Raw genomic sequence first — 24,601 nt, 5'->3', positions numbered from 1 at the left:
GTTCGTGTCTCAGCTTGCCTATTTCCCCTCAAATTTACAGCTGACAACATGCCTGAGCACAGCAGGGGTGATTTAAACCCAGCTCCGAGCAAAGGGAGAGGGGAACACGTTTATTCCTCGGTTTTGTTTTGGTTTTTTTTTTTTTAAATTTTAAATTCCATCCCAGTTTGGAATAAAGGCAGCGATTTATGGGAGAGGGAAAGCACGGCTTTATTTTAGGGCCATGACAGCCAAGTGAAAAAGAGCTGTCATTAAGGATGGCAACACATCCCACAGGAAAGGGGTTTGGTGTATTCCAGAGTAATTTCTCCCAGGAAATGAGAGCCAGCCCTAGGTTTGGAGTGGTGGGTAAATCCAGGGAAGCAGCAGTGGGAAGAGGGGCAGGTTTGGGATGTGCTGGGTGAGGGCCAGTCCTGCCACGGCTCCCAATGGGGTCTGGGGGTGCTGAATCCCACAGCACAGCGGGGGAACCAGGATAGGGAGAGGTGGGATGGTCGGGAATAGGGTCTGGGGGATGTGGATTTGGGGTCCCAGGGTTGTGGACTGGGGATTCTGGGCTGAGGGTGAGAATCCCAGGGATGTGGATGGGGGTCATGGGCTGGAGGTTTTGGTCCCAGGGTTTGGGATAAGGGTCCTGGATGAGGGTTGCAGTCCCAAGGCTGGGGATGGGGGTCCGGGGATGGGGGTTGGAGCCCCAGCTCCAAAACCTGCAGTTCTTTCCCACGAGCCCTGACCTACCCTCAAATCCTGATCCCCACTACCGCCCTAATTCCAGATTTCATGGGGATGGTGCTGGCTCTGCATCCCACTCACCCCATAATTCCGAGGTGCTCAATCCAGTTGCACCCCAATTTCACCGATTTCTGCCCAAAAAGGGCTGCAGACCCCGGCACCGCCAGCCCTGGAGCTGCAGCTCCCACCCAGCCTTTCCCTGGATGCTAATTCCAGTTTGTGCACGTTCCCCTGGAGCTGCCCGTGGTCATTAACCTCCTGCTGCCGTTAATCAAGAGGACTTTGTTAATTAATAGCTAAGGACGTCTCCAGCTGAGCAGCGCCGGGGAGGGACTGAGGTCACCGGGATGCATCCAAGGATCCTTTATTTAATATATTGGAGCTTCCCAACACCGGGGGGAAGAGTGCAGCCCCCTCCCCTCCATGACCAAAACATCCAGCACTGCAAAAACCCCAAGGAATGCTGACAGGATGCAATCTGGGAGATTCCAGAGCTGCAGCTCCTGCAGGATTTTGGGAATATCAGAGGAATTGGGGCAATATTGAGCTGCATTTCTTTGCCACTCTGCCAAAAAGGAAAGAAAAACCCGGCTGAGGAGGCTGGAGTTTTCTGAGGAATGTGTTTTTTCCCCGTTTCCATTTTACAGACCTATAAAAATGTGCATTTTGAGCGCTCCCTGGGTGATCTGTTTGCTGCCTGTGTCAGTGGGTGACACGGGAACAGAAATCACTGGTACTCCTTGGGGGTGTTAATCCAAAGCTTACAGGGTCCAGCAGGAAAAATCCGTGGGTTTTCCCCTTCTCTTCCCCATCCTCACCCCAAGCCCTGCCAGGATGAGGAGAATCAGGAACAAGAGGGGCTGGAACAGCAGCACAGGTGCCTGGATGGCTGTTGGGGTGGAGCACTGGGAACCCACTGGGACTCCGCTGTTCCCTGTTCCCCCAAAACAGCCTGAAGGACCAGGGGCCTGTGGGGTGCAGGAGGTGATGGGGAACCAGCCCTGCCAGGTGGGATGCAGACAGGTCCTAGAGAGAGATCCCACAGAGAGATCCCACACCCAACGCTGGCACTAATAATTCCTTATCCAATCGGGAATAACGGAGCCTTTGCCAGATGTGATCCAAGAGGGAACAGGGCAGCTGACATGGGCTGGGGCCTCAGCCTTGCATGTGGATGTGGGGGAAATGATGCTCCTTCAGCTGCTTTTTTTCCCCCCAAATTCCTCTTTTTTTTTCCCCCTAAAGAGCCGTTTGGTCTTTGCAGGGACAAATACAAGCGGGAATCTCCCAAAGCCCATCCAAGAGGCTCAGATCCCACCTCAGCCACTCAAACCCCATCCCTCTGCTCCTGAGCTCTTTCCACAATTCCAAATTCACCACCAGGGATCAGGAATGCACACAGGGAAGCAACTGCTCAGTGAAAAACCCTGGGATCCTTCCCACTCCACGCACCGATTTGTCTGGAAAACAGAGGTTTATATTAAATAAGCAAACAGCTACAAAGAGGGACTCAAATATTTGGGAGACTTGGGATTCCCAAGCTGCCATTACAGAGATGATTTAACCCCAGGGTAAGTACCAAGGCATTGCTTTTTATTTTTGGAAAGCCAATCGGAGTAATAACAGATGGGCTTGGGAAAAAACAGCCACCGGAATTAGCGAGGAGCATCCCATATCCAGCACGGACTGGGAGCAATGGGGCAATGGGATGGCATCCAGTCCTTGAGACTTCATCCCACTGTTCTCACATCCAGGGCAGGCACAGGGGAGCCCAGGCTGCTCCTGCTGCTCCAAACCCTGAGCCTGAAAAGCCCTGGTGGCTGCTGGCTTCGGGTACATCCCATTCCCACTGTTCCCTAAGCAGATCCTCTGCACATTCTGTGTGTCCCTCTCACCGCCCTGTCTGTCCATCTGTCTCGTCCTTCCCATCTGTCCCATCCCACTCCTAATAGGATCCCAGCAACCTTCCAGCAGTACCGGGGGAGATGAGAAAGAGGAGCCTCCTCCCACCACCAGAGAGGCCCTGCAGCCTCCTCAGGCACAGCATCTTCCACGGGTATGGATCCTGCATGGATTTTGGGAAAAAATCTCAGTGCATCGGGGCTGGGAGTAGCCCTGGGCTTGCCCGTGGGACGTGGCGTGGTGCAGGGATGCGGCAGCGCTCCCTAGGGAAGCGGCTGGATCCCGACCCCAGGAGACATGGAGACAATCCAGGTGCCGAGTGTCCCATCACACTATGGATGATGCAGATCAAGGTGGAGCAGCGAGGCAGCGCTGGGGCAGACAGGACGTCAGATAATCCGTCTGAAATCCTGAAATCCAGCTCCTGCAGCAGCATCCGCTCTGATCCGCGATGTTCCCGCGGCTCAGTTACCGGGGCTTTACTTGGTACCTGTGGCTGGCACGATCTGCTGCCTGGAAATAGCTCCCTGCTTTTCCTCGAGCTGCCGCTCCACATTTTTTTTCCATATCCTGATTTCCAAGAAAATCTGTAAATGAATATTTCAGCCTTTGTGGGCACCTGGGAGCAGACTCTCAACCGCGAATGTGTCAAACCCTGCACAGAGCTGCCCTGAAATGTCCCCAGGGCCACTGGGAGCTGCCCAAATCCAGCTCCAGGGATTCCTCGCTGTCCTGGGAGTGACACATCAATGAGGGTGACACTGGAGTCGTGGTGATGGAGCCCCAATGGAGAAGGAATTCCCAAATTAACCGGGCGTGAAATAGGATCGAGGTGGTGGCTCAGTCCCTCCTTCACTGCAGGGATTGGTGTGTGGAGATTCCCAGAGTCTCCCAAGATGGGAGAGAGAAAATCATCCCTTAGAACCGACTGGTCCCACCAGGGAGCAGCTGGCAATGGAGCCAGTCCCCGCTGGATGCCGGAGGGGACAGCAGGTCCTCCCAGGAGCTCATTCCCAGCTCATGGACCTGTTCCTGGTCCCAAACATCCAACTGCTCTGCAGGATGCACCGTGTGGAATGTGCCCACCAAAGGGAGGTTAAAAACACATTTCAAATTGACCTTTCCCTCTTTTTTTCTCCCAGTTTTCCATGCTGGTGACCTTGTGTGTGAGCTCAATCCCCACGCTGGCAGCTGGCCCTGGGTCTGGATCACTTGGAAGGCATTTGAGACTTCCCAGTTCTTTGAGGCGGGATATTCCAACTGCTCGTAAGGACACTTCCCAAAAAAGTCACAAACACCTTGCTCTGGTACCAAAATACCTCAGGACTTGACCATGAGGAGCCACACACAGACACGGGACAGAGGAGTGCCACCAATTTGGCCATGGCAGGGAACACCCATGGCATGGGGAGACACCTTCCCAGACATCCTCCACCCCACCATGGTGCCTCTGGAAACACCAGGAAAACCCTTCCTGAGTCAGGCGATGCAAAGATTGGACAGGAACGCCCCAAAATGTTGTCTTAGCTCAGTGCAAGGATTTTTGCAATCCCACACAAGATCAAGGGTGGTTGTGTCTTGTCCATACCTTGGGGGTCTCCGTCCCCTGCCAGCCCCCAGGCAGCAACACCAGTCAAAAATGGGCTCTAGGACAGTGGTGGACAATGCTTGACCCACACCAGGGCCGCCACAGTGGTGGTCACTGTCACAGTGGTGGCCATGGCCAACACCAGGACACTCCATCCCTCCTGCAGGCTGAGTTTAGACAACTGTTGTCTCCTTCTCAGTCATGGAGGAGATCTTGGAGAAGCTCCTGTGCACGATGCTGGAGTGTCCTGTCTCCTCGCTGAGGGCGTTCACCAGCCTGGAAAGGAGGGTCACCTTGAACTTCTTGAAGTCCTGGCCCATGAAGACGTAGAGGACGGGGTTCATGCAGCTGTTGGAGGCCGCCAGTGCCGTGGTGAGTGGGATGAAGATCTCAAACACGGACCAGGGCACCGTGTCGGGCACCGTCTCCAGCAGGTTCAACAGGTGGTAGGGGCTCCAGCAGAGGAAGAAGGTGACGATGATGGTGATGATGATCTTGAAAGGCTTCTTGGACTTGGCCAGGCGGTTCCGGCGCAGGTTGAAGACGATGGCGGCGTAGCAGAAGGTGATGATGGTGATGGGTAGGATGTACCCAGCCAGGAACCTGGTGATGTTCACCGTGCGGTGCCTCATCAGAGCCAGCCCTTCATAGGATTTATTCCTGGAGAGGGAAAAGTTGCTGAAACAAATCACGGAATTGCGGGTCTGCGCCGTGTCCCGGAAGACGAGCGAGGGGCAGCTCATGACGATGCCCACGGTCCAGATGATCACACAAACCCCGTAGGCCAGGTTGGTGGAGCGGTGGTTCTGAGACCACACCGGGAACACCACGGACACGTAGCGGTCGAAGCTGATGGTGGTGAGCAGCAGGACACTGGTGTACATGTTGAGGATGAGGAGGAAGGAGTTCAGCTTGCACATGACCGTGCCGAAGATCCAGTGGTAGCTCATGGCCGTGTAGGCGATGTTGATGGGCAGGAAGATGTTGAAGAGGAAGTCGGCCACAGCCAGGTTGAGGAACCAGATGGCGTTGACCGACTTCTTCATCTTGAGGGTGATGATAGCGATGACGAGGCCGTTGCCCAGGATGCCCAGCACGCAGGACACGCTGTAGATGATGACGGACAGGATCCGGGTGATGTCCTTGGGGTTGTGGGACGGGTCAGCCCACACGCCGCTGCTGTCCTCGTAGGTGTAGTCCGGGTAGTCGCTGTAGTTGTTGAGGCCATCCAAGTAATCGGACAGGTTGGGAAGCGCCATTATCCGTATGAACCCGATCCCTATGATCCCGGCGGCTGGGATCTGCAGCCGGTGATTCTTCCCTGCTGGCCAAACGCTTGGTGTTAATCACAGTGAGGAGAGCGGGAGGGACAATGGCCCCCCAACACGTGTGGGAATTGGGGACAGGGAGCGAAGGGACAAAGCACACAGGTGTGGGGGATCCCATGAGAACCCCACTGCTGGTCCCAAATAAGATGCTCCCGCAGCTCCTCCCTGATTTCCACCCCCATCCGTGAGACATCAGGACGTGATTCAGTCCTTCAGCTCCACCAGGATGTGGCTGCAGCCTCATCCTGCAAAAAATGTTGATTACCCGCCTACTTCCAGGGGAAAAACCGGGATAATGCTCATCAACACCTCATCAACAGCCCTCCAATCTGCAACATATTATGGCTCTTTTCTTTTTTTTTTGTCCTGAATTGGACTGAAAACCCAAAGGGAAGCTTCCCCACACACCCCACTGACACCAGGCACCCTCTCACCTCTCTCCTCTCCGTTGAGATGGGGGACAGGTGACAGTTCAGTGTCCCAGGGCACAACAGCAGCTCCCTCCACACCGGCCTAAGGCACGAGCTGTAACATTGAAGCCAGGATCAAAGAAAGGCCACTCGCCCCCGGATGTGGGGTTAAGGGAGGAAACCCATTCAGGGTGCGGCCACACTTAACCCCGTGCAGCCTCCCTCAGCAGGCTGTGCTGGCCCGGGGACCCTCCTCACCACCAGTCTGGGGAAGGTGGGGTCCTGCCATGATCCCAGCATCTTTTGGGATAACCCAGGGCAGAAATCCTGTGCTGTACTCTCTGAACGAGCACCCAACACCAGCAGCATCCGTAGGTGCACACAAAAACTGAACGATCAGCCGCAGGTTACTATAAATAATTAAAGCTACAAATGAGGTGCAGTATCAGTTTTACACCCTGGACTCTCCCAGGGTTATTTTCCTGATTCATTTGGTGCCCTGGGTGTGAAAATGAGAATTGTGGTAACCAACAACATTTGCCACCACCAGATTCCAGCCTTCATTCAGTAGGTTCAACCTGTCCCCTGGGAATGTGGGTCAGGGGGGGTTAAAACCCAAATCCCCCAAAGCCTGAGCGAGCCCTGGCACGAGGAGCAAGAGCCCCAGCATGGAGCATCCCACCCGGACGTGCCCTCACAGGAGGGCTGTGGCTCTGCCCACCCAGGGACCCTCCCTGTTCCTGAGGCGTTTCACCCCAAAGGTCTCCGAGCATCACCCTCCCGCCAGCCCTGCTTTGAAATTCCCATGGTGTTTTTGTTGGAAGCTATTGTTTCTCCCTGGGCTTTTCCTGCTGTTCCTTCCTGCCATTGCTGCTGCAGAGTCCCCGGCCAGGGGTGAAATCCCAACCCTCTCACCTCCCCCTGGCCGAGCTCCGAGGGACGATAAGCAGCCAGAACAAATGAGGTTTGAGTGTAAAGTTTGGGAATGAGCTGGAGCTGGGAAGAGGCCTTGTCCCAGGAAAACCTCGATGGCCAAAGAGATGAATTAAAGTCAATGATCTGGTGGAAGGAACAGAATCAGCAGAACTGACTCTCACAGCGACGTTAATGACAATTAATGAATCGTTGCTTTATGGAACAGGGACTTTCCCCTTTCCAAAGGCAGAGCTCCAGAAGGGTTGAAGAGCCCAGAACCCCATGTCCATCCCGCCCCACCCCATTGCCTCACATCCCATCCCACTTCATTGCATCCCATCCCACCACACCCCATTGCATCATATCCCATCCCATCCCATCCCATCATCCAGAGAGCCCCAAAGCTCCCTGGACCTGCTCTACAACCCCCATGTCCACCGTGGTGTCATCCATGGGGCAAGTGAGGCACCCCCAGGGCTGGACCTCCACCCCTCACCACCACGGGGTCACTCAGCCCCTGCTCTGGGGGGACAGGAGAAATTCCCACTCCTCTTCCCACTGTGCCCGCTTCCATGTTTTTAATGGAAAATCCTCCCCTTGTTATTATTTCCAATTGCTGGGCCTGGCGACTTTCAGCTCATTCCAAAGCTCTGTTTACTGGATTATTGATTTGAATTCTCTGTTAATTTTGCTCTGCCAGGTTGGGCAGGGATTGGCCTCTGTTCCCAGTTGGGATGAGGAAGGCAGAGAGCAACGGGAACACCAGGAATCTGCTTCCCCGTGGGATTTGGCAGAGGATGGGTTTGTTTCCAGGGCTCGTGAGGAGCAATCCCAAACTCCACAGGAGCAGCAGGCAGCTGCCAATCCCACCATGAACATTCCAGATGGGCAGCAGGAGCTCAGATCTGCTGGAAAATCATCCAACAAACTCCCACCTGCCTCCCCAAAATCCTCCCAAAAATGGAGAGTTTCAGGGGCAGCTGCATGAAACCTCCTCATTTCTCACAGGAAAGAAAAACTCCAAAGTCTGGGACGACAAAAAAAAAGCACCACATAATACTGAGTGTGTTCACTGGTCCTCTCCGGCCTGAAAATTCCCGGCTCGAGCCAAAACCACTGCTCTCCCTTCAATCTATTCATCTTTGTCCTCCTACCTCAACAAAAACGAGCTCAGGATTTACCCAAAATAGCCTTTTCTCCGTCATTCCCACAGCTGTGTTTGTCTTGGTACCCAGGGAAGGCCGGGTGGGATTCCCGACGGGCGGCCCGCGCACCGGCAGCATCCCGGCACATACCGGGGGAGGATGAGGTCAGGGATGTTGTTCTTGGGAAGGCAACAGGAAACCGAGAGAACAGCAAAAAAATGTTCAAATCCAGCTTTTTCTGGGCGAAAAACTCTGTCCCGGCCGAGGCAGATGGGCGGGGGACGGATGTGAGCGGGGAAACGCGGGGGGATGCGCGTCCCAGGGACACGGGGAGGGCAGGGGATGCTCGGGCCGCTGGCAGCGGATTCCAGCGGGCAGGGAGATGCCAGAGCCCTGCTCCAGAAGTTTATAGGGATGGGCAGGCTGCCAGCACCGCCTCCCGCCCGCCCAGCGCCCGCGGGGCCCGGCTTTTACTGGAGGCACTGGGACAGGTTGAGGAGAACTGATAGAACCTAATCAAATCAAATCAAATCAAATTAAATCAAACCAGCAGAGCAGCTTTGGAGCACATCAGATCCTGCCTGCGCTGTCAAAGTGCATCACGCTCTGATCCACAACATGAAATGAATCCGGGCTGGGACCTGCCGGGGCTGGGTCTGACGCGCTGGGGAAACTGGAAGAGCCCTTGGGTTAGTGCTTGTCCCCCCTTCACGGGACACCCCGGACACGACAAACAAATCCCCTCGGAGCAGCCGGGTCCCTCCCCGGCAGCTGCTCTGCCTTCTCCTCCTTGGAGCACTTCCCTTCCCTCTTTCCATCCGTGGTTTCCAAGCTCCCAGCGCACCCCAAACCCCAACCCGCTTCCTCCAGGAGTGGGAGGCACGGGCAGCTGCCCCCGCAGCTCCGGCACGGCTTCCCGGGAGAGGGGAATTGCCGGCAGATGTTTGGAGCTGGGAGCTTTGGGAAGGGCACTGGGTAAAACGGGATCTCCACGCCCCTCTGGACCTGCTAGCACCAGACCGCACTGAGCTCTGCCACAGTCCTGGATGTCCCTGGAGGGCAGGGGTGTCTCTGGGGACACGTGGCAGGTGCTGGTCCCAGTTTCGTGGGGGTTCATAGCTCTGGCTGAGCTCAAGTCCCACCCTGCGGGCTGGATCCCAGGCATCCATGGGATTCCATGGGCCAGATCTCATGCTCTAGGGAAGACAGATGCAAACCCCATCCCAAGCTGGCACCCGAGGCCACCCCATCCATCCCTCCGGCACCCACTGGGTATTTCCAGCCCAGGGTTACACATGAGGGACATCCCTGCCGGGATCCGGCTCCCAGGAATTGCCTGTGCTCAGGAGAGCAAGGAACCAAATGGGAAAACAGCTCTGGGTACCCAGCTCCAATTCCCCCTTCCTTTAGCCAGCGGTTGCCATGGCAACAGCTGCCACAGGGATGATGCTCCTCAGCATCCCGCTCCCCACCGGGATACCCAGAATGGTCCCTCATCCCTCGGTGTAAATCGACCACCAGCCCATCAAAAGGGGGTTTAGACCTCAAATGCCAAGCTCCAGCCTGCCCAAAAGCTGCTCCTGGCAGTGATTCCAACCCTGCCACCACCTCTGACCCCTCTGTCCTGCTCCAACAGGCTGGGAAAGGGGCAGGGATATGGGATGCCGTGGGAGCAGCAGGAGCAGGCTGAGAACGGGCTCCTGCCAGTGAGGATCCGGGCTGGAAGTTCTCCCAAACCTCCCCCTGGAGCAGCTGGAGACTCTCAGGGCAAAGGGAGGGGGCTCAGCCGCAGGGGAATGAGGAGGCACAGAGCTCTGCTCCAAGAACAGTGGGAAGCTTGATCCCTACCTGCATCCATTCAGACACATCCCAGTTGTTCATCACGGATCCGGGACCCCCGCACCCGGCAGCCTCTGGCATTCCCAGCATCCCGGCTGAGGCTGCTCACCCCGCCCGTGTGAACGGCACAGGAAAAAGGGAATAGCTGGAAAAGGCAGCCTTAAAAAAAGCTGCTGTGCCCAGGGTGGGACAGAAAAACATGAGTCAGTGTTTATCTGGGCACAGCCGGCCGGGCTGCGCGGGACGGGTCGGGTTAGGATGGGATGGATCCCATGGATCCTCCTGGCCACAGAGTGGGGTCACCCCCATGGGCAACGCGCCCCAATCCAGCCAGAAAGTGGCGTTTAACCTCAAAATTCGGGTCGTGAAAGGCCCCTCCCAGGGTGAAACTCTAGCAGAGGAACCCGGCCTTCCCTGGCACGAAGTGTTGAAAGAGCCACTTCGTTCATAAAATCCTGGCCTTTTGCTCCATCTGTTTTGTTCTTGGGAAGGTTTGAGGATTGAAGGGGAAAACTTTGGGCGTTTGTACCTACACAGGCAAAGATTTTCTCTAAAAAAGGGCAGTTTGTGCTTCTGAGCTGCTTAAAACCACTCGACTTCCAAGATAATAAAAATTCTTTCATCTCCTCTGCTCTCTTCTTTTTCTAATAATCCAAGGTTTTCTCCTGGCACTTCTCAAGCAATAAAAAACCCAATAAAACTCCCTTTTCTGGAGCATCCTCCCTGCTACATCCCAGCAGTTGGGTGAGGGTGTCCCTAACCATGGCTTGGGTTTCATCAGGGCACAAAGCCCTGGGGACATCACTCGGAATTTGGGGTGTACAAAGGGAAAGAAACCCAGAAAAACCAGAAATAGGGCTGCGGGAAGGACGTGACCCTGCAGGGGATGTGGCATGGCCGGGGAGAGCAGACTCAGCCCCCCACCCCCCCTCCCAAGCGAGGAAGTCACCCCGGATCCGCGGGAGCATCCTCCCAGCTGTGCTCGGCGTCCCCAGCTGAATGCTGATCAGCACGGCAAAGAAAAGCCACCCTGTTCTCCCTGTCCCCAGGCAGGGGACACTGCCACACTGTCAGGACATCAGCCCCCCCAAAGTCACAGCCAGCTCCTCTCCCTTCCGTGCTGTTTCCTCACCCCGCAGGCTGCAAAGCCCAGCTCTGAAAGGGGTGGGGCTTTTAGGGGAAATTAGAGGGTTTGGGGTGAAGGACAGCAGGGATCCCAGTGGTCCCAAAACCGCTTTTATAACAACAGGGGAGGAAAAAACCTCAAGTGGTTGCAAACTTCCAGCAAACCCCTCCTCCCAAATCCCTATAAAAAAATACAAATTAATAAATATACATAAATCTAGAGGGGTTTACCTGAGCTGGATAAATCCCCACGGAATTTTCAGCATTTAGAGGCTGGATCAGACATCTCTGCTTGTTCTACAGCCCCGTTAGGGCTGGCATGGGAATGGCCCTGGGCTTGTGGCTTTGGCATCCAGCTGGAGCTGACACGGATACTGCCGGCTTTTCTCATCCCGAGCAGACGCGCATGGGATGGGAGGATGAGGAAAATAAACGCAGCCCGTGGAAGAAACCAGCTGCTGGAGTCAGCAGAGCTCAGGGGGAAGGGGGAGAATGTGGAACTTGCGGAGAGTTCAGCTGGACACAGAAGGCGATGTGGCAGGAGTGACATGCCCCATCCACCACAGCTCCTGTGCTGCCCACAGTGGCTTGGGAATCTCCTGGGAGCCCTTGGGAAGCATTTGGGGATCCCTCGCTGTGAGCACAGCCAAAGGGTCCTCTCGGGCTCTTCCACCCTGGCTACCCCTCATCCCTGTTCTCCAGGACCCCCCAAATCCATGCCTCGCTCCTGGGATGCTCCTGGCCTTGCACACGCAGGAGAGGGGAAACCCAAAGCCATTCCTGGGGTGCAGGAAGGTGCCAGGTCCTGCCCATTCCCAGCTTTCATCCAGCAGCGCGTTCCCAGTGAAGAAATCGGCCTGTCCTGGTTTGCACTGGGACTCCAAAGAGGAGATCACCAGCCAAAGGCCATCCTGACCTCCACCCTGTACCTGCCAGGACCTGGAAATTGCTGGTGGCATCCACGATGCAGCCAGTGATCCGGCATGAGCTGAGCCTGGATGGACACAAATCCCTGCCCTGAGCCTGGATGGACACAAAAATCCCTGCCCTGAGCCGGGACAGCCCATCCAGAGGGAGATGGACAATACCTGGGGCAAAAGCTTCACCATGCTGTGACAGAGCTTCACCTGCCAGCAGAGCCCCCATCTGCTCTCCGTCACCAAGATCCATGAGTTTTCCAGCTCTCGCCTTCAAGGGACAAATCTCCGTTTCCTCAGAGCTGGAAAACCACCACCCAGCTGTGATCAGGGGACAGGGGGTGATGCTAGCAGGGAGCTCACTGGGGACACATGGGGACATCAGGTGGGGACATTGACCCCGTCCCACGTGGACGAGCTCCCGTGAGAGCCGAAAAAGAGGAATCAGAGCCACTGCCAGCTTTGCACAATTCTGTGTTGCAACATCCCTGAGCTGAACCGGGGCTGGAAAAGTGCTGATGTGGGGCGCTCCAGGGAAAGGAGAAGCCCCAAAAAGCCCCGATGTGTGAAGCAGGCAGGGATGTGCCAATCCTCCTGTGGAGCCAGGCTGGGTGGCTCGTGACCGGCTCCCTGACGTCCCACTCTTCCCACAGGCTCGCAGGACTCCTGGAGTTCCAGGATATCCACGCTTGTGGCACCTGTGGCAGGTCCCCAGCAGGATGCAGAGGAGCAGTGCCCCAGGACAGCGGGAAATGCAGCCCAGAATTATAAAATCCATGAGAAACACGGCTGGAGAGTGGCACGGGCTGGATCTGTCCCGTCGCTCTGCCAGCAGGTCCTGTCCCATCTGCTCCCGCAGTAACACCGCCAGCGCTCCCAGTGACACTCCCCAATGCTCCCAGTAGCCCCCACCAAGCCTTGCAGTGACCTTTCCCAGTACCTCGCGTGGTGCCAACGCTCTCCCGCTGCTCCGTGTTGGGCAGGACGAGCTCGGGGTGCCCGGGATGCCAGCGGGATCCCATTCCCAGGCGGATCCCGGCGCGCCGGGACCAGGCACAGGCACGGTGCCGCTCGCCGCCGGTTTTAAGGGAGCGGGGAGGGAGTTTCATCCATCACCAAAGGTTTTCTTGGCAGCGCGCTGCTCGGCGAGCAACAGCTGGGAGAGGGTGTGACTCCAGGAGCTGGGAACGCTGGCCTGGATCACAAGCCAGAGTGAGGAAGCAGCGAGCTGCCTCCCAAGGGGCCTCCTTTCCTGTGCCGTCCCCTCGGCCCGGGGCACCCCGCCCCACGGAGGGATAACGGAGCCCAGAGCGCTCCGCAGGGATGCTGCTCCAACCGGGAGCCCAAGAGGAGAGGCAGGTGGCTGCCAGCCCCCCTCCCCCGGCTGTGCTGTCCCCACCCTGGGTCAACCGCTGTCCTGTGCTCCCCCCACCGCCCCCAACTCCTTCCAAGACGTTGAGTCACTTCCCTTCGGCAAAATCTGGCTCCCAAACGCCGCTCCTGCTGCTCAGGGGCTGCTTCTCCCGATGGATTTCATTAGCACCAGGATGCTGCAGCTGCTTCCAGGCAGCCCCCCCCAGCCCGCAGAGGCTCTGTGGTGGCAGCTCTGTCACCCCCGGCCCCTTTAACACCTGCGAGAAAAGTTCTTTGAGGGGCACAGAGGAGCTGGGAGAGGCTCCGGGGTCCCCCAGGTAGGAGGGACGGGAAAGGCTGGATGAAGGGATGGGGTTCAGGGGGACAAACAAGAGGTTTTTTGGGGCAGCCCCCCCCGTTTGGAAGCACTGAGCAGCACAGCCCCCACCCACACAGAGCAGGAGGTTTGGATAACCCCCAGCTTGATGTGGCACCGGGAAAATTCCTTCCCTCCCCACGCAGCTCCCAAGCCTCAGCCATCCCAGTCTCAGCGTTCATCCCAGCAGGGTAAGAGCCAGTGCAGGGGTTGGGAGTGAAGGCAGCAAAAGGAAACACGAGGAAATCTGGCAGTGATGCCCCCTGACCCTCCTCCAGCCTGGAAACGGAGCAGGATTTGCCCCATTGGGACACCCCAGCATCAGCTCAAGCGACACTACCCTGGGTTTGCCACCAGCCATGCCAACCCTCTCCCCAGCAGAGAGGAAGCTCATCTATTACAGGAGATTAATTGAAATTAATTAATCACCCTCAGCTGCAAAGACAGGCCCAAAAGCACCCTGAATCCAGGCAGCAAGGGAGAAAACCAACCACAAACCGATGGGATTTCCTTTGGTGTGCCTGGAGTTAAACTGTGCCACCAAGAGATGCTCAGCCCAGGCAGTTCTGGGTGGCACCAGCCACGTGCTGGCACCTGGGGGCTTCCCAAAACCACTCCAGGGCCTGGTGGGGCTGGGAATGCTCAGCCAAGGGCTGACCTCGGGACATCGTGCCGGAGCAACAGCCGAAATCCCGGCAGCTCCGAGGGGTCCGGAGCCGAGACCCGGCACAATCCCAGTGTTCCCAGGAAGGCCGAGCTCTGCAGCCCCACAGAAGCAACCCCTCCCTCAGCACTGCCTCCTTTCCCAGGCACCTGCCACTGCCCCGTGTCCAGGCAGGATGCAGGATCCTGCTCTCACACTGATCCCTGTGTTTAGCAAGATGAAGGGAAAACACGCTGACTTTGGGATACGATTTCCCATTCCGAGCGTTTGTGGGTTGGGGTTTCCCTCCCTCAGCAAAGCCCTGCCGGCAGCAGCGCCTGCGGAAGGACAAATCCCTATTCCCGGGGCTGGAGACGGAGCGGGATCGCTGCAGGAGCAGCCGTCGGGAACAGCAATCCCAGCCTTTGGCAGCTGCCATGTCCTTGGCAAGCGCCGAGTGCCACCCACACCGAGCAAAGCAATTAAAGCTCTAAATTGATTTGGGCTGATTAAACGCCCTGGAGCAGCTCCCTGTCGAGCCGGGATGCGCGGCCGGAGCCCGGCAGGTCCGACCCCTCCGGCTCTCGCCCTCCTTCCCTCCCACACAGGCGCTGGAAACCCGCCTGACTCATCCCGAAACAGATGTCACAGTTAATGGGGAAGAAATTGGAGGAAGGTTTCCCTCTCCGGGGGAGCTTTCTCCGACATCCAGCAGCACTTTCCCTCGCCCCCGGCAGAGCCGTGGGGACAAATGGGAATGGCTGGGAAAGGAGCTACGAGGACGCGACAGGAGGCTCCCAAATGCACATCCCAGCTCCAAATCCCGGGGCTCAGGGCTGGGTTTATGCCCATGGATAGCTCTGCCCTGCCTTTCCCACAGGGAGCTCATCCCTGGCTCCACACCCGCTGCGGTCCCGAGCTCCGGATCCCGCCACTGCTTCCCGATCCAAGTGGAAATGCAAACTCCCTGCACAAATAGCGAAGCCACAGACAGGATGTTCGAGAGACGGCTCCCGTTCCCTTTTTTCGCTGATTTGATACAACCACGGAGAAAAAAAAACCCAGTCCCAACCTTGTGCAACTCGAATTATAAATAGCCCCGGGAAGGCGGCGGGGCTGGGACGGGGCGGCCAAACCCCGCTGTGCTCCCAAGGCTGGCACCGTATCCCGCTGCATCCCACCCCTGGGATGGGCAGGTCAGGGCATCTCCGTATGGTTCAGCCCCCAAACACCCTCCCAGCGCCTTCCCCACCTCTGTTTGGCTCCAATCTTGCATCATTTCCCCCATTTTTCCATGTGCTTCCCACAGAGCTATGCCGGGGACTGAATCCAAGCGATGCACGCCCACGGGCCAAGGGACAATTCCCAGTTCTCAGCTCCCAAACCCCACCCTTGGCAGAGCAGGATTGATGGGAACATTCCCAGGGCACAGCTGGGCCCTGCTCCATGGATTCCCCCACCCACGGCATCACCCACCCGCTCCCATCCCCACCCTGCAGTGACAGCACCCCCCGGCAGTGATGGCAGGGCCACATCGGGAGATTTATCGGTGATTTCCGATTCCTGCCGGAGCTGCCAAGGGCCACTGACAGCTCCTGGAGCAGGGATGAGGAATTGCCAGACATGGACACTTTGTCCTTGCCTTGGAGCTCCTCAGCAGGTGACAGACAGGGATGTCACCTGCCCAGGGATTTATGAGCAGAGGTGGCATCAAATCGTGGAATGGTTGGGGTTGGAAAAGAACTTAAATTCATCCCATTCCTTTACCTGCCATGGATAGGGACACCTTCCATAGACCAGGTTGCTCCAAGGGCCAAGTCCAACCTGACCTTGGAATAAGAAATTCCATTAATAAAACCCCTACAGGGCTCCAGGTTTGGATGCGGAGCATCCCACTGGAAAATGGGAGCTGCTGACAGGTTTCAGTTCCTTGCTCATCTTTCAGCCTGAACTCCTTCAGCATCATCCTAAAATCCTCTGGATGTGCTTTTCCTGCTGCTGATGTGCTGAGTGAAGACACCAAACACGGATAGAAGGGAGGATTCCTGAAGTCTCCCAGCAAAAATCAGTGGGATCTGGCTGATAAAGCCCCTCAGGAAACTCCCAATTCTTTAAGGAACCAGCTGGATTTGTCTTAATAACAAGGACTTAATAACAATACATTCCTTCAAATTCCCAAACATCCATAAGGAAACCTGCTTTATTTATGATTTTTTTAATAAATAAAGCCATTTTTCCTTGCAATCAATATCTGGGAACTCACCATTCCACGGAGCAGAGCTTTGCAGGGACAAGTGTTGTGGAAGGTGACTTTGCCAATGGCCCCATCCTGCTTCCCATCACTGGGATGAGCACAGGGATTGCCCAGCTCCGGGCTGGGAAGCAGCTCCTTGCGGGAAGGCTCAGCGTTCCCGCCAGCTCCAAGCAATCCATGCCTTTTTCGGGGTTTTTTGGCCATGGAGTGGCTTTGGTGCAGGTTCCCTGGGCTCCAGTTTCCCTGGAATTTATAAAAATAACAGCAAAATATGATTTATTCCTGAGCCTTTGCCAGGCTGGGACTATTTCTGGAATGAGGGAGTTGCTCGGTGGTGCCAGGGAGATGTGGGGGTACCTGTGTCCTCATTGGGGTCCCCCACAGCACCTTCCTGGGATGGATCTGGATCATTGATCCCAATATCCAGAGCTCAACCCTGGGCTGGATCCCATCCTTTCCCATTCCCAAAATACAGCTGTTATCTAAGAATTATTGAAATAGATCCAGAAATGCAGGGATCTGTCCAGAGGGTGCTGTTGATGGAAGCCAGATCCAGAATTTGTCTTGGAAAGCAAAAACAGCCGAGCCCAAAGGGAGGGAAAGCTGTGCCATGGAGAAACGGGAACATTCCTTGTCACAATACAAAGGATTAATGCTCTGGCTCAGATGGAAAATTTAACCTATGGATTCAATTAAGGTTCCTCACAGCCTGATTTAACCTGGCTGGAATTGGGGGATCCATAAAACTGCACAGCAGGGAGAGGCAGGAGCATCCCTGTCCATGAGGGATTTGGGGAAAGCTGGGAATGGGACAGGATGGCCACAAGCAGCTGGATCCCAGCACTCCCAGAGCACCAGCACGAGAAAATCATGGATTTTTAACTCATGGATTAAAGAAGAATCTCAGTTTTGTTCCCAGGAGCGCAGCTCACCTGCAGGTGGGATCTTGGGATGTGCCAGGGCTGGATCAGGATCCACTCCAGGGCCAGGGCTGGCACACAACACGTTCCTCAATGACCAACCAGAGATCACTGGAGTTTATCCAGGAGTGATGGATGCACCAGCTCCCAGCCACACTGGTGACACTATGGGGACATTCCAGCTCCCAGCTCCAGCTGGAAGGAGCCCAGCATTCCTCCCATCCAGCCCCACGAGCGGCTCTCTCCATGTAAGAACCCAACATCAAGAGAACACCCAGCTCTGAGTTTACAGAAGCAAAACCCTCTGTTCATTTCCCCTCTGGGAGGGGTTGTTACCCTTTGGAAGATCTCAGTCCTGCCTGGACACATCAAATCTCCATAAATTCCAAAGGGGATTCATGGCTCCCACCTGGGACTGGCACAGTGCCTCACTCCTGCCACTTCTGTCCCTGTTTAAAGCTGTGCCACGATTGATGTTCACCCACCATGGCATCCACCAGGTGGGAAATCTGCGGGTTTATGGTCAGAGATTCATTTATGATAAATTAATTCCATGGCAGAGAGGGAAAACCCCTGGCGTGGGTGAGGATAGAGCCTCTGGCAGGGATTGGCAGCTCCAGCACTTCCCATTTTCCTCCAGTCCTTGCTTCATGTAACTCTAATGAATTCCTGATTTTTATTCCCTAAACGGTGCAGAGGGAATCCCTGTTATCCATGGCCTGGAGTGGATGGAGGAAATCCCCAGCACTGTTCCTGGCTGATGGAAAATGGAGCTCACATGGAGCTGCTCCAAAGAGGATTCAGTCATTGGAAAAACCTTATAAATCAATGGGGATAAATTGAAAATGCCAGCAGGACTCCACATAATTCATCCACTCTCCTATAAGACTTTTTGGGGAAAAAACAGGTTGGGAAAAGGGAATTTGGGGTACCTTAGCTGGATGCAGCTTCCCTGGCACATCTGGCTGGGGAGAAGATGTCCGAGGAATTAATTCTGTGTGGAGATCATTGGAAAGTCAGAAGACCTCTGATTTATCCCCGGCCTTCAAGTGCAGGAATTAATTCTGGCCACGGAATTCTGGCTGCTTCCAACGCCAGCAGAAGCTGCCTTCAAGGAGCAATGATGGGGCCGTAATTCCCAAGGGAAAGCTGAAGCATTTCCCTGGATATCCCACCTGGAATGTGGATGCACCAGGGCATCCATCACTCCCAGCCTGGCATCTTCCCAACCTGGCAAATCCCCGGCACCGCCGGTGAGGAGCTCCTGCAAAACAATTTCCCTGTGGAAAACAGGGAGCTAATGGGATTGAGGGGAAGAGGAATGAGAGGTTGGATATAAGCAGACCCAATTAGTGGATGGGACAATTAAGAGAGAGGTGGTGGCATACTGGAGATCCCAAATCCCTGGCTCCCACGGCATCCCGGGAGCGGGCGCTCCTTGCTCGGAGGATCCCACGTGCTCCTCTCCCATCGTTGCTCCTGGAAAATTCCACCGTGAAGGATTTAAACGAGTCATTTATCAATTAAATGTGCCGCTCTGGCAAATTAAAAGCTGTCCTCTTGTTTAATTAATAGGGCAGCTTTAAATCTGACAAATTAGGGAGCCTCTTGATGAGCTAATTTGTTAATTAATGGAAGCCTGGAGGCTCTTCCCTCATTAGACGTTGGCACATCCTTGAATCCAAAGCGCAGCTCCTCCTTCAGGACCCCCGGGCTCTGACCGGGAGCAGCCCTGGCAGTGAGTTTGCCATGGGAGAGCTCCTGGCATGGCCCTGGCTTCCTGGGATTCATGGCAGCAGCACATTCCCCCTCCCTTTCCCTTTCCTTCGGGAACATTTACGTCCCTTGTCGAGGAAAAGCATGAGATCCTGCGGCCAAGCCGCTGCCAAACGGAGCCCAAAGCTGCTCCAGGATGGAAAGAGGGAAAGAAATTGATAAAAAATGGGAAGAAAAACTTCTGGCCCTGTCCAAGGATCTGTGTGGGGTGGGAATCAGCGCTGTGGGTGGAGGATCTGGAGCTCATCCCGGCAGATCCGATGGTGTCCCTGGACACTCAGCAGTGCCCCCAACACCCAGATCGCTCCTGCAGGGAAAGTGAATCCCCCAGCTATGTCCAGGCTCATGGATCAGCCCTTTCCCCCACCCCAGACGGCCACAGCCACCCCCAGCAGCCCTGTGCCAGTGCTTCCAGTACAAACCAGTACCAGGATGGTGCTGAGGCCAGGTGGGCTCCAGGAGCTGCTCCAAACGATGCCACAGAAAGAGGGAGCGCAGCAACCCCAGGACAGGGATCCCAAAAGGAGTGTTGGAGTCATCCCCAGTGAGAGCAGGACCAGTAACACCACAAAGAGCAGCGAGCTGGGATAAAAATCCCGCTGCAAGTCCCGCTCCACGTTAAAAACCAGGAACGTGGATTCCCGAGCTTGCACTAAGGACCATTCCCCTCCAAACCAGACTATCCCAGATCCCATGGAGCAGCTCCCTCGTTTATTTTTAGCCAGCAGGTCCTGCTGCACTCATCAGTTATCAAATAAATACGGGAAACCAGGAGAGGCACCCTGAGACTCTCTTATCTCTGTTTTCCATGGAGTGGCAGTTCCTGGGATGTGTTTACTCTCAGCCTTTAAAAAGCAACCCCAGGTTCACTTTCTACCACAGGAGTCTGCCAAGTTTCCAGCTTTCCCTGGATCTTATCCCACCCAGGCAGGTCCTGGAGAGAGGGCACGGCTCAGACCCCAAAGCTGCAACAAAGGATCACGGTGAAAGGCAAATTCCTGATGGATTTTCCACAAATGCTTGGCCCAAAAAAATCACATCACTGTTGAAGCTGCCCCTACTTGGGTGCCTTTTCCAGGAGGACACCGATGGTTTGAGCTCTGGCTCTGGCTCCTGATCCATTCTCCAGGAATGCCAGGAACAGGGAACTCAGCTGATGCTAGTTCCTGCTGGAATGTGACCCTCAAACACTTTTCCCAAGGCTGCTGCATCTCCTATTCCTGCCCTGTGCATCCACAGCCTCCCTGCTGACTCCGGGGCGCATTCCCACCCTCTGCTGTGATTCCCAACGTATTTCGTGCTCCAGTCCCTCAGAGAAACCCCAACTTCGACAGCTCCAAGGGTCTCTCTCTCCTCCCCACAAGAAGTGGCACTTCCAGAGCTGTGTTTTTATCCCATTTCAGCAGCAGGTTGTGCTCGAAGCGGGACAGAGAGAAGCAGATGCTTTTTCCCCGTGGTTTTCCCGATGCATTTCTCCTTCCACAGCTTAACATACCTAAAAAGAGGGGGGGAAAAAACCAAAAAACCCCTGGAATAATATTTACAAGCTAATTAGGCAGAGGATTGATTTGAACATCACTGGAACACCAGAAAAACACCAGCTGAGCTGGGAATGCTTGGGCTGGTTTTCCATGGAAATTAAAATTGTTACAGGCTGCTGGAGGCAGGGAGCTGGAGCCATTCTTTGGGAGGTCTGAGCACAGCCCTGAGCCTCTTCCCACCCCAGCAGCCTCCTGGAATCACTTGCTTTATCTCCAATTCGTAAAATGCCTGCCAGAGGTGAAGGAAAAGGAATCTTCCTTCCCCACAGGAGAGCAGGATTTGAATTCCTATGCCATGGGATTCAGGAGAAATCCAAGATACGCTGGAAAGAAACACCAATTCCTTTTGATTCCTCTTTGTACAAACCCCAGCCAGAATTCCGGTTCCGGTATCCCAACAGATTGCACACCAAGGAAGCACAACATGGAATTGCTTCTCCTTCCATTCCTCACTTCCCAGCGTTGCTCCTTCCTGCCTTGCCAGACCTCAGCCCTGCATTTCCAAGGCTCCCAGGAGTGGGATGGAGGCACCTCTGGAGCCCCTGCGGGTCTCTCCTGATTTTTCCATGCTAGTGGATCATTATCCCAGTTATCCAGTAGGCAGCAGCTCGTGTTTGGAGCACTGCTCCCCTGCCACTCGGGAATTATGGATCTACCCAGCAAAGGCACAGGGAAATCATTGTTTGCTTGCTGCTCAGGCCTCTGAAATTCCAGGAGAAAATGAGATTTCTCTTGCTTGCTTTAGATCCTGAGGTTTTCCCCCCCACTTGCTGGGCTTATTTCCAAATTCCCACTGCTCCTGTTCAGCTGCCAAGCGCAAGCAGGGAGCTGCCACCGGCATTCCTTTTGGGAAGGGACAGGGAGCCTGGCACCTGCCCCCTCCCAGTGCTCAGGGAGATTCACACCCAGCTCCTGTTCCAGCTCAGCCTCTTCCTGTCGAAAGCCACAAAGCCCAGCTGGGGAGATTTAACATTCCAACTCCAAAGGAATTCAATCCAGCCTTACAAAGGGAAATGTTTCCCAACTCCGAGTTTTTGAAGAGCGCTGGAGGCACCTGATAAGGACGGAGTTCCACAGACAGGGGCTGCTCCCTGCTGGCAGGGGGAAAGGGGAGCCTGGGCTTTAATTTAAAGGAATTTCGGAAGATCCATTTTATCCAGCAGCGCGCAGGAAAATTAACAGAGCACCCTGGGAAGCTGGGAATGACTCAGGCTCTGCCTCCTTATTTCCAAGAGGGCTCTCTGAGCTCTGCTGAACAGCACAGGTTGGCAAATCCATTTCTTCCATTTGCAAATCCATTTCTTCCAACTCCTTGTTCCCACGTGTAGGTGTTGAGGAGTGGTGCAGAATTCCAAGGCCAGAGGGGCTCTGTGATTCCTGAAGGATCATCCACCTGCTCTGGTTCCCATTTATCACAATCAGCACGTATCAGGAGTCATTTGCATATCCCAGGCTCTGGGAGCCCTTGGAAACTCAGATCCATGGAGAAGCAAAACTTGAGTGGCAGGTGGTTATTGAGGCCTCCAGAGCTCCTGGTTCTCCTCCTGGGATTTAGGAACTTAAATAACTCTTGAGTTTCAGGAATATTCCCGTTTTCAAATCCTGCAGAGTCCCTCCCAGGCAGCCCACACTGCCTGAAATGTTGGAATTCAGCCCGGAATCAGGACATGAGACCTCCAGCAGCTCCCCAGCACCTCTGCCAGGACACAGCTGCATCCCCAGCATCCCTGCACTGCCGTTGCCATGGTGACCGAGCATCGTCCCCTCTCCTGCCACCTTTAAGGCAAAATGTCCCTCCATGGCACAGGACTGTCCCCAGACCACTCCCAGATGGCCTCTCCTGCACCCAGGACATCCCACAGGACATCCTGGTCCCCCAGGACAGGGACTGCTGCCCGCGAGGAATTTCCTGGGAATTCCACCAAGGAAAAAAATACAGGAGGATCCAGTGATTCCCACACCTAAACAGGCAGGGTTTAAAGTGAAATCCAAGCAGGGAAGAGGTCGAGGCCATCCAAGACCAGCAGAGGATCTCTGAGCATAGAAAAGCTTGGGGCCACCGCTGTCCCCATCGCCGGTGGCACTGGGAATCCGCAATCAGTGCCACACCCCCGAGTGTGCCAGGCTGCTTCCGTGCCCTCCCAAATCTCCCCGGGACACCTGCTGAGCTGTGACAGCTGTCAGGGCCTAAGCAGGGGGCGAGCTGAGAAGCTTAAAGGAAAAATAGCTCCTTTTGTAATCTGCTCCCACAGCACTCCCACCCTCCTGCCCGTTTTAGCCCTCCTCGTCCTACATTGGAGCCCTGGAGACGGGAAATGGGTGGAATTGTAGCTCTTCAAGGCTGTGTCACATGAAGGTGTCCCCCCTGCGTGTGGCTGTGGCAGGAGAGGTGTCTGCCCTGATCCCTCTGCTCCTCTGGCGCCTGGGAAACATCACGGGATCAAAGAATGGTTTGGGTGGGAAGGGCCCTCACAGATCATCTCGTTCCCTGCCATGGGCAGGGACATATTCCTGATTCCAGGAATCCAACCTGGCCTGAAAGAAGCAGCACTGATGTATCTGCCAGATCCCATCTTCCAAATTCATGCCAGGGAAGATGATCCCAAGGATCAGCCTCACAGCCACGGCACTGTGCAAGCTTCGGGAGGCACCAGCGCCGTGCCTCGGGCTGCTGTCACACCCGATCCCAGGAATCTCTGAGCGCACAGACAGGTGGATTTTATCCCAGCACAAGCAGTTCCAGAAGGAAGCCAGGGCCTTACTCAACCTCCAAATATGTTTTTCAGGATCAGTGCCTCCAAAGGCAGAAGGTGGGAAGGTCCTGGAGAGGGAATGCAGCAGGCTGGGGTGTTTCCATGGAGCAGCGAGATGAGTCAGTGCCATCTGCCGGCTGCGGGGACACTGCCGCTCCCAAATCCATCGGATAGACAGGAATAAACCCCAGCTTCACGACAAAGCTTCCAGCATCCCTCTGGAACGCTGCTCCAAATGCGAATTCTCCATAGGATCCAGATGGGATCCTGTTGGCACAGCCGTGTCCAGCTACATCAAGAAGTCCCAGGATGACCCAGCAGGGCTGGGAGTTCTTGACGTACTCAGGCTGCAGCTCCAGCATTCCCCAGCTCTTCTCCTTCCCACCTTTGGGATCTCCCTGCTATGCCTGACAGAGCCATGCATGGAAATCCTCGAGCTGGCCCGGATCCATGCTGAGGAAGAGCTGTGGGAATGCCAAGGATCCGCAGGGTCCTGAGGGATGATGTGGCATCGTCGGCTTCTGCCTCAGCTTGGACCATTCCAAGGGCACCAAGAGGCATCAAAGCTGGGATGAGACACCAGGAATTCCTGGCCATCCCTGTTGTCCCAGTCTGCTGGATCAGATTTAATTCAGGGACAGATTTGAAGTGGGTTTCGAATTTTTAAAAGGAAAACTCATCCCTGCTCCGTAATTAACCCATATTTAAGTTTAGGAGCCAGATCCCTGGCACTGAGGGAAACACACGTTTCTGTTGAAGCTTCCTCTTGGAGTGAGGAGGGATTTGCTTGTCCTTCCAGTGCTGATTATCCCCCAAAGTTCTCTGCAGGCATTACCAGGCTCAGGCAGCTCCAGCTGGCTGGAGGACACGGCAGTTTGGAGCTGCAGGGATGGCCTGGGGCTCCGTGGGCTGGAGAGATCCCAGAGCTGATCCCTGTCAGGCTGATTTAGGGATGATGGCTGATCCGAGCTCATCCAGCTGCTTCTGCCAATCACAGTGAAATCAATGAACATCTGAGGGAACACCAGCTCCGAGAGAGTGGATCCTGCTTTTCCTGCTGAAAACAAGCCCAAAAAGGGGGATT

The 24,601-nt window shown here is 55.3% G+C and overlaps 1 protein-coding gene across 6 annotated transcripts; it reads right to left on the bottom strand.

Annotated features, from left to right (window-relative positions):
* Positions 1 to 2,187: 2,187 nt before the first annotated feature.
* CMKLR1 (chemerin chemokine-like receptor 1) lies at positions 2,188 to 16,763 on the bottom strand. 6 transcript variants are annotated; one of them, XM_048322587.1, is made up of 3 exons: positions 16,537 to 16,763; positions 5,985 to 6,075; positions 2,188 to 5,543 (listed from the first exon to the last, which is right to left on the bottom strand). In XM_048322587.1, the coding sequence occupies exon 3, from the start codon at positions 5,479 to 5,481 to the stop codon at positions 4,396 to 4,398; it is 1,086 nt and encodes a 361-aa protein (XP_048178544.1). In that variant the 5' UTR covers positions 5,482 to 5,543; positions 5,985 to 6,075; positions 16,537 to 16,763; the 3' UTR covers positions 2,188 to 4,395. The 6 variants fall into 6 exon arrangements, with proteins under 6 accessions (XP_048178544.1, XP_048178545.1, XP_048178540.1 ...); XM_048322588.1 differs by lacking the exon at positions 16,537 to 16,763 and adding an exon at positions 12,842 to 13,206 and having other exon boundaries at positions 2,188 to 5,546; XM_048322583.1 differs by lacking the exon at positions 16,537 to 16,763 and adding an exon at positions 12,842 to 13,205.
* Between the last annotated feature and the right edge of the window lie 7,838 nt (positions 16,764 to 24,601).

The sequence above is a fragment of the Corvus hawaiiensis genome, chromosome 18 (assembly GCF_020740725.1).
Source record: "Corvus hawaiiensis isolate bCorHaw1 chromosome 18, bCorHaw1.pri.cur, whole genome shotgun sequence".
Taxonomy (NCBI): Eukaryota; Metazoa; Chordata; class Aves; order Passeriformes; family Corvidae; genus Corvus; species Corvus hawaiiensis.
The sequence above is the reverse complement of the archived record's forward strand: the minus strand, read 5'-3'. Positions and strand labels throughout refer to the sequence as shown.

Coding starts and splice junctions, on each gene's coding strand:
- CMKLR1 (XM_048322587.1), bottom strand. CDS start 5,481: ATGGCGCTTCCCAACCTGTCCGATTACTTGGATGGCCTCAACAACTAC.